The sequence below is a fragment of the Scaptodrosophila lebanonensis genome, unplaced genomic scaffold, assembly GCF_003285725.1.
Source record: "Scaptodrosophila lebanonensis strain 11010-0011.00,11010-0021.00 unplaced genomic scaffold, SlebRS2 tig00000393-arrow-arrow-pilon, whole genome shotgun sequence".
NCBI classification, from domain to species: domain Eukaryota; kingdom Metazoa; phylum Arthropoda; class Insecta; order Diptera; family Drosophilidae; genus Scaptodrosophila; species Scaptodrosophila lebanonensis.
In genome coordinates this window covers 13,349-23,230 of record NW_022060670.1, presented here as the reverse complement: position 1 = coordinate 23,230, position 9,882 = coordinate 13,349, and the positions used below count along the sequence as shown (strand labels likewise).

The window sequence follows — 9,882 nt, the reverse complement described above, 5'->3', positions numbered from 1 at the left end:
CTCTGCCGCGGTTTCCGCCCCGGTGAGAGTAATTCTGGCAATACAAGACAGTGTTGGTTTGCCCTGTAGCTTCTGTGCAACTATCAACAAATTTTGATATGGCATCATTCATGTTATTGAATGTGCCTGCCTGCATGATAAATTTTACCCTATCAATTGCGCAGTTTTTGGTCATTGCCTTAACCGCTTGAGCTGTGCTATATTTGGTGGCTAGATCATAATTTAGTCCATCATTAATATAAGCACCTTCAAGGGCTTTTGTTAGCTGCTCAACCTCTTGTGTATAGAAGTTGGCAGTTTTGCTCTTTTGTTGCAAATTTAGGAGTTTGGCTGATAGCACTTCAACCGATTCTCCTTTTACAGTCGCAGACAGTTTGCTCACAATTTGTGCAATTGAGTTTTCATCGCTAATCAAATTGCGTGCGTGGCCTTTAAGCTTTGATTTTATCAATTGGACTGCCGTTGCCTCGTGTGTCTCTTTAATTGAGTCCACCAACTGCAACGCGTCCACGAAGCTTCTTAAATTTTCGGCCTTGCCATCAAACTCTGGTATCAGCGATGACGCTGTCTTTATAAACTGAATCTTTGTTTGCGACATATCTGGCAATTGCGAAATAGTTGGGTCTAAATTAATGTTATCAGCCGTTTCGCTTCTTGCGGGGCTGTTGTTGGGAGTAAGTCCACTTTTGGAATCTTCTTCCGAAACTATGCTTATGTACGCCGTATTTGGCGATTTTGGTGTGGGGCTTATTGATCTGCCGTCCTCCTCATCTACAGCTATATATGTTACTGCACTACTTAATGTATTTGGCAAGTGTATATCTAAGCCATGCCTTTCTTTTACAGCGTTAAGCTGTTCTCTTAGGCGTTTTACAACGTCCGAAGCCTGAGTCCAATGGAGATCCGTGAATCTAGATTTGTTCTCTAGAAATATCTCTCGGATCTCATTATATAATTGCACCAATTTAATGGTGTGCCTATTCAACGTACCTATCTGTGTTGGTCTATTTTGAGTGAGGCTTTTGTACGATTTTTCGAACTCGGCTCTCAGCTCACCTACTCTCTTGCATATAGCATTCCAATCCATGTATTATGGAAAGTTCGGATGCTCCGCAAAGGGTTTTTTTTTTTTACTAATTCTCCTGAACACCTTTTTTTTCGTGTTATTTACTTTTAATTCATTTTTATTTATTTATTTTGAAATTCTATTTCCAGTTATAATTTCTTATCTTAATAAGATACTTATATTTATATATATTAACGAACTCAGGTTCGTTTCGTACTATTTCTAGTACGCATTCTCTTATTTGCTCATACATGTCTACATACATATAAAAATGATTTCGAGCCCTTTGCTTTTCAGATGTACAATAACAAATTTATTATTTTTCTTAGTTTTTTTTTTCAATTTAAAAAAAAAATGTTTCAAATTTTATCTAAATCATTAGCCCTACTTAAATATTTTTTCTTAAGGCATTTGTTGTGCAATTTGTACAATTTGAAAAACAAATTTGCGCTCATCAATATAACTATTAATATTAACAGAATTATAATAGTGTCCACGTCTACTTTTTGGGACTCTACTTTATTTATTATTCCGGCGGTGGAGTCCAACACTTTTGTATCTATCAAACCCATCGTGGGTATACTACTTAATTTTACCTCAATAATGCCAAGTATATGTGGCTTATCTACCTCTACCTGACTTGTCTTGCTTATACTATTGCTATTCATTCATAGCCGTTCATTTTTTACAAAATTCTTTCCTTTTTTTTTATATCTTTACGAGCCATTTGCAGGGACAGCTCGTAATTACAATATTTCTTACAATTTTTCTTATTAATTATTTTACGATTTTCTTATTGCCTATTTTTTTTACAATTTTCTTGTGTCTTAAATTACTTTACAAATTTGGTGTACATATAACATAATTTTAATTAGCTTAAGCCTTTATGTCCATCCTGTCCATTTGATGGATCCCGTAGCATCAGCTGGGCGTCGCCAGATGTGGCACGCTGATGCTCCCTCGAAGGCGCAAGTGACGGTGTGCTCCTCGCGCTTCAGTTCTTGATGTTGAGGTGATTGTTGGTGGTTTCCAACGTTGGTACAAAAGGCGGTCCTATGCCTTTCGCACTTGTTGATCCACTGGCCGTAATCACTGCGTGTGCATGCACGTTCCCTCGCAAGCTGGTGCGAAGAGAGGTCCCTCGCAGTCCATTGGGCAAGTTTCTTTGTAGACAGGTATTTCTTTCTTTTCTGCAACTTTTATTTTTAATTTAATATTTCCAATTACTGGTATTTTTTTTTCGCTTTCGAATGCTAGTGTGCCTTTTTATTTAGAATTTCTTTTTTTAGATATTCTAATTCGGCCTGGAGTTTACAAGCTAACTCCCAGGCGGGGATATAAATATATATATATATATATATATATTTTTATTCAATTGTATGTATAAAATGTTCTTAGCCTAAAGGCAGCGGCAGAGCAGCTTTATGTATATATGCTTATATATAACGTAAGAGAGTGGTATGCATATATGTCTCATGAGCGGTCAATGCATGAGAATGCTGACGCGGCCAGCTACTTGCAAGTCATTGCACTTCAAAGTGTCGCTGTTTAAATTATGTTTATGCAGCAACAAAGTGTTGCTGTTGTATATATTTGACGGGCACTGGATACAGTGCACTCTCGACATATGCGCATACTACACTAGCTGTCATTCTAAGTTCATTTTTCTTAAGTTTAGTTAATTCTAGCGGTCGTGACGAGTTCTTTATTTCTATTTCGCCATAAGAAAACAGATTTTTTCTACTATTAATTGTTGATAAACATACAATATTATCATTAATTAAAGCGTTTAAGGTTTGACAAATACCGTGAACACATACGCCTTCTAAAACATCATGCATCAAATCAAAATAAAAGTTTTCTGTTACGTGGAAGTTTGGAAGGCCTGGAATCTCACCAAATCCACTGCACGAGAATCGGTATACTTCGGCCATTCTTGCAAAAATTCGAATGCATTCAAGGTTTGGGATTCTTTATGACGCAATTCATAAGTTTTTGACCACTTATCAAGTACTGCATTCCAATCCGAAACTTCTCTCTTCAAGGCAGTCTGAACCACCATGGGCTTTACAAAAATAAATAAAAATAAGGAACAACAAAATTTTTTAAAAAAGCAAATTAAAGTGAACTCACATTTTAGGACTTCAAATAATTCTTCTAATTCAAATTTCTTTAATAAGTTCATTAATTGAGCGTCATCTTCTTCGGATAAATCTGAATTTTGCTTTTTAATGTCCATAACCTAAAATCAAACAATTAATAAATACTAATTACACCAAGTTATTATTTAGCATTTATTATGCGTACGTACATATTTATGTACGTATACACATATTCAAAGGTTAAGCACTAAATAGCACAACCACGTTTGTGCATGGTTACATGGTAAATAAATGATCACATTTTGCATTGCCTACACACGCATACATACTCGTATCAATGTACGTATGTTCAATTATAAGTATATTTTTATGAATTTATAATAAAATGAATTATTTGAAGACTTATAATGTGAGTCAATTAAGCATGTAGATCAGTTATTAATTGCCAATTATGTTTCTTGCGGACACGATGCAAGAAACTATAAATGGCAAATTTGTATGTATGTATGTATGTGTGTACGCGTACAAATATATTATACATATGTAAATGTTCATACTTACGCAGATCAATTTATTCCAACACAATCACTATTTTATTATTATGTTCTTTCACTTTAATTCAATAAATTACTTTGGCACACGTCCGTCTTTCACAAAAATCAACTCACAATTGACCGACGCGCGTCATAAAGAATATCGATACATGTCGCTGTGTGTATGCATTATTTGCGAAAAGAACGCAAAAGAAGAAGAAGAATGCGTGCATTCCGTGCAGTGAAGTGTGTGCTTATTAATATTTAATATGGTTTAACATTAAACTGAATATGACACACTTTAATAACAAAATTTTACACTTTGTTTTGAATATTATTTATATTAAAATCACTAATTAAATATGTTTTTAGTAAAATTTACGATGTTTATATTCGATTTGAATATAAAATAGTAGAAATTTAATTTAATATGAAAATATTCATCTGTACTATGCCACTTTTTTATCAGTGTATTCATTATTATTATTCCTGTGATAGCTAAGAACAAAGAGATGAATTGTAGAAACACCCCCAATTATATGATAATGTTGATTCGTTCCTCATGGCTAGACCCTTAATGATTGCAGCCTTAAAACGTTTTTAGCGCTGGGTAAATTCAATACGGAATCCATAATAATAATAATAATGCGTAACCTGCCTTGAGTAGAGATAGTTCCCCGGGTGACTTAAACGAGTACCGAACATCAGGATTCGTTTGCTGTAGATAAAAAGACTTAATCACTGGACAAAAATATTAAAGCATGTTTTAAGCTATACACGTGAAAGATATTTATTGGACGACGAAAAAAAAGTCATGTACTATATTGCGAGATATGTGAAACACTGCATCTGGCGGGTTTAGTAATAGTTATAGAGGCCATGATGATGGTACGGATAGTAGCCGTGGTGGTGGCCGTAGGGTGCATGAATAGAATATCCACTGTAGAATGGGCTTCCGTAGCCATAGCTACCATAATGTGCGTGGCCATAACCGCCATAACCATATCCACCGTAGCCGTGACCATAGCCGAAGCCGTAGATGCCCCGCTTCTCTGTCTTCTTTTCAGCGACAGCGGCGTCCTCTTCGTCGTATAGCGAGGCTGCGACGGGCTCTGAAATGGCGGCCATACAATAGGACACAAACACAACGAAAATAACGAAAACGAACTGAAAAAATCAATGTATAGTTGTAAAACAAGTGGAGAAGCCAAAGTCGGGTTTCCCGACTTTGAAATACTCTGTACATATTTGTAGAATAATTATGTGTGTATGTGTGAGTTTGTGTGTATCTGTGTATGTAACACCAACAACTGCGAGCACAATAAAAAAAAATTAAAATAAAACGGACGGATGGACGGACAGACAGGGACATCGACTCGTCTTGTCATGCTGATCCTCCTTCTGCCTGTTACATTTTTCAGCTCGCGCAAACCTAATATACTCCTGTACTTTTTATGTACAGAGTATAAAAACCTTCATGCAAGCAAAAAATCACGACAGCTGTACAGTACAGAGTATAATAAGTAGTCCTTCCCTGTGGTTTCTACTTACCAGGTACTTCATGTTGTAGGAGAATTTTTCTGCTGCTGGTTTAACTGCTAGTTAACAAGCCTAATGCCGAACGGTATTTGTTGTATGTTGGCGTACGCCGTCTCTTATTTATAGTTGCTAGATTTCCAATGTTCCATTGTGCTACAGTTTGCTGTTATGCAAAAACAAGACAACGTGACGCCGTCGGCAGCGGCAACAGTGCTAGCAAATGCGACTGTAACTATTTTATTTTAGTTGAGTGCATGACAGCTTGATGGCTGATTGAAATCGAATATTTATTATGCTGAACGGCATTGTATAGCTGCATTTAAACTTCTGAACTTCTACAAAGCAGCTGCCCAAAAGGTCACCCAACAGTCCAACGATAGTTTGATTGCCAATTGGCCGTTACAACGGTGGTGGGCGTTGCAACTAACGTTTTCTATATGGCATCTTTCATAATCGGGCCTAGAATTCTGCCCGCGGCCAGCAGATAATTGTTGACGAATTGAGCAAAGTTAAGTTAGTGAGTACAATTAGTCTTGAAATGGAAGCAGCTGTGGCAACCGCAGAAGCACTGCAGGCGTTATACTGTGTATATGATACGCATGTTGCCGCAACATGTTGCAAAAGCAATGACCAAATCCAAAGCAAAACAACATGTCCCGCATGTGGCATCAAATGTCACCTCAACGCACTTTCACTGACATGCAATGCACAGTTACGCACTTGCAACACGACCGGCCTCATATTATCTTACAAATGTGGGCATATATTATTAGAAACATCATATTATTAGTATTTTTAGTACGTAATAAAATTATGTCTGAGTAGAATAAGCGCAAACTTCATTTTTAGCACTTATACATACATGTATTCATTACATAAATATTCTAACATACATACATACATACAACAAGTAAAAAAGCTAAAGTCAGGTGTCCCGACTTTGAAATACTCTGTACATATGTTAAGAATAAATATAGAAATTAAAAAAGTAAGAGAATAAAAAAAAAAATTGATCGATTTTATCTCTTTTGGTATTCGAACTCACGTAAAGGGTGTATAATTGCACTTTTGCGATCGCGATTTGCATGGGAGAGGGTGGAGGGAGGGAAATTCCAAAATACATTTTCTGCCTATTCACATAAGGCATCTGGGACTAAAATTTGGTGCCCGTATGTCTTATAGTCTCCGAGATATAGGCGATTATACGAATGGGAAATCGAGAAAACCCCCATAGGGGGAAGTGGGGGGGGGGGGGGGAATCAAAAAAATAAAACAAACTTGCACAGCGTACATACTTGTACATAACGCATCTTTGTGCAAAGTTTGGTGTCTCTATCTCTTATAGTCTCTGAGATCCAGGTGTTCATACGGACAGACAGACAGGGCTAGATCGACTCGTCTCGTCATGCTGATCAAGAATATATATACTTTGTGGGGTCTGCCACGCCTCCTTCTGCCTGTTACATTTTCAGCTCCCGCAAACGTAATATACTCTTGTACATTTTATGTACAGAGTATAAAAACCTTCATGCAAGCAAAAAATCACGACAGCTGCAGTTTCTGCATCCACAAGCTTCCGTGGGAACCATCACCAGATTCCAGCACATATTCAGCTACTATATATACCCTGTACCCGTAGGGTAAAAAGGGTATATTAGGTTTGTGCAAAGTATGTAACAGGCAGAAGGAAGCATCTCCGACCCCATAAAGTATAGAAGTACATACATATATCCAGACATGTCCGTCCGTCCGTCTGTCTGTCCGTCTGGATGAACGCAAGGATCTCAGAAACTATGTATAAAAGCTGGAATAACCAAAGTTGGTATCCAGATTCTCCTAGGTTCGAGAAAAAACGAGTTTATTTTATTTTTTGGAATTCCCCCCCCCCCCCCCCCCTCCCCTTTCCACGCTACAGAATTTCGTGAATACTGCCCACATTTCAAAAGCTACATAAACCAAACTGCACTTGCATACGCAACCTATGTACAGTTATCTACTTTAGTTTAAAATTTTATCCACTTCGATCAATTCTAAAAAAAGTTATTAGCTAAACAAATTCTTTCCAGTACAACCGCACCAAACTGCAGCAACAAGTTCGCCTTCTTCTTCCTCTTTTTGATTCTGCTATGGGCGCATATAACTCAGTGACGGAAGTTTATCTGGGTACAGGGTATTTTACTGTCGGGCTTGCTCGTTCTCTCTAGTTAACATTTAAAATCAATCAAAATTGCATATCTACATCATTTTGCAATTTTTAATTAAGACAAGTCAGCAAAAACGATATTAGCATCGGCCAAGCAATCGACAATATTGCATTTGGTTGCTCGGCAACGTTGAGCATAACAAGATAGAACGCTACAGTCGAGCAAGCCCGACAGTAAAATACCCTGTACTCTTCACAAAAAAGGGAACATTAAAAAAATTATTTAAGAAAAGTTAATTAATTTAATTAATTAATGAAATAAAGTATAAAATATTCAACACATGCATATAATAAATGTACATCAGAATCGTGTGTCTGCTGTTTATATGCGTGTACTAGCAGATATTGCCCGTCTTAACCCGGCTCAATATAATGCTTCAAATTGTATATTTTCACCTTGTTAATTATCAGTACTAAGGCGTTTTAGGTACTTCAATGAACATTTTCTGTTCTTGACAGCAAATTGTTCAGTTAGTCCGTTACATTTTTGTTTATTGTAACTAATATTTTTATACTCTGTACATGAAATGTACAGAAGTACATTTGCGGGAGCTGAAAAATGTAACAGGCAGAAGGAGGCGTGGCAGACCTCACAAAGTATATATATTTTTGATCAGCATGACGAGACGAGTCGATCTAGCCTGTCTGTCTGTCTGTCCGTCCGTATGAACACCTGGATCTCAGAGACTATAAGAGATAGAGACACCAAATTTTGCACAAAGATGCGTTATGTGTGTATTCTATACGAGTTTGTTTTATTTTTTTGATTTTCCCCCCCACTTCCCCCCTATGGGGGTTTTCCCGATTTTCCATTCGTATAATCGCCTATATCTCGGAGACTATAAGACCTAGGAACACCAAATTTTAGTCCCAGATGCCTTATGTGAATACGCAGAAAATGTATATTTTGGAATTCCCCTCCCTCCTCCCTCTACCCCACAAATCGTAACTCCCGTAATTCTTGGAATTTCGAACTAAAATTTTGGAAATACCCCCAGTTGGTTATTATGTGTCCGTATATCATTATGATAGACCGATTTAACAAGAAGTTATAGCCATAAATATATTTGCTGATGCAGTGCTGCTCAAGCGCTGCCCGCGGCTGTTGTTGATGTTGCTGTTTGGTTGACTGCGAAAATGCTTACACAGACACGAATTGATGCGCATAGGCATACATACACTCACACAGACGCAATTGCTATGTAAATGTGCAATTATACACCCTTTACGTGAGTTCGAATACCGAGAGAGGTAAAATCGATCAAATTTTTTTTTTTATTTTCTTAATTTTTTTATTTTCTATAATTATTGTAAACATATGTACAGAGTATTTCAAAGTCGGGACACCCGACTTTAGCTTTTTTACTTGTTTTGTATTCTTTATGACAGTTTTCAAACTAAGTTTGAAGTAAATCGGATGAAAATTGTTGGGGGGATGCATCAGAAAAAATGAACAAACTCGTCCTTTCTCGGGCTTTTGCGAATCTGGATACCAAGTTTGCGTCGACAGTCAGCTATTGATGGTAGCTGGCTTGGACGGGAAGTTCAAAAAAATGAAATCTTTCGAAGTTCCGTGGCACCGACGTATTTTTAAGGAGTTTTCAAAAGCAACTGTAGCCGAAACCACCAGAGTTTTCTATGGCTCCCCTGATAGATGTGTGCAATTTTTATGTTGGTATGCCTGTGTGTACAAGGGGTGTTCCAAAGTAAGCAGGACTTAAAAAAAAGAACAAATCGTTTTTTCGGTAAAATCAATTTATTTTATTCAAAATAGTCTCCTTCTGCTTCAATACAGCTTTTTGCAAGATCCAAAAGCATGTCGAACGAGTGTTTTAGCTCGTTGCCCGGTATGGCCGCCAGTATGCCGGTGCAAGCCTTTTGAATGGCCTCTACGTCTGCATAACGCTTTCCTTTCATGGGCAAATGCATTTTTGCGAAAAGGTAGAAGTCGCACGGTGCCATATCAGGTGAATACGGTGAGTGGTTAATGGTTAAAATGTGATTTTTGTGTTTCGTCTCCAGTCACAATATTGTAAAGGAAGTTTTTGTCATTTTTTACCTGTTTAATGATTTCCTTCGAATGTTGGATTCTGGGCAATTTTTGGTTTTCAGTCTATTTGTGCGGAACAAACCGTGCACAAACCTTTCGTATGCCCAAATGTTCGGTCAAAATGCGATAAATCGATGTTTTGGAGATGTTCAATTCCATTTCCATCAATTTCAATGATGATTTCGGCTGATTTTTGATGAATTCACGAACAGTTTCGATGGAATTTTCGGTGATCACGAATTTTGATTGGCCCACATGTTGATCGTCATTTATGTCCTCACGACCACTTTGAAAACATTGAAACCACTCGTGCACTCTGCATAAACTCATCGCCATAAACTTGTTCCATCAATTGAAACGTTTCGGGAAAAGTTTTACCAATTTTAAAA

The 9,882-nt window shown here is 37.2% G+C and overlaps 1 protein-coding gene across 1 annotated transcript; it reads right to left on the bottom strand.

Moving 5' to 3' along the window:
* Window positions 1–4,488: 4,488 nt before the first annotated feature.
* On the bottom strand, window positions 4,489–5,270 carry LOC115630248 (prisilkin-39). The gene is made up of 2 exons (XM_030526791.1): window positions 5,253–5,270; window positions 4,489–4,868 (listed from the first exon to the last, which is right to left on the bottom strand). The coding sequence occupies exons 1-2, from the start codon at window positions 5,262–5,264 to the stop codon at window positions 4,560–4,562; spliced, it is 321 nt and encodes a 106-aa protein (XP_030382651.1). The 5' UTR covers window positions 5,265–5,270; the 3' UTR covers window positions 4,489–4,559.
* Between the last annotated feature and the right edge of the window lie 4,612 nt (window positions 5,271–9,882).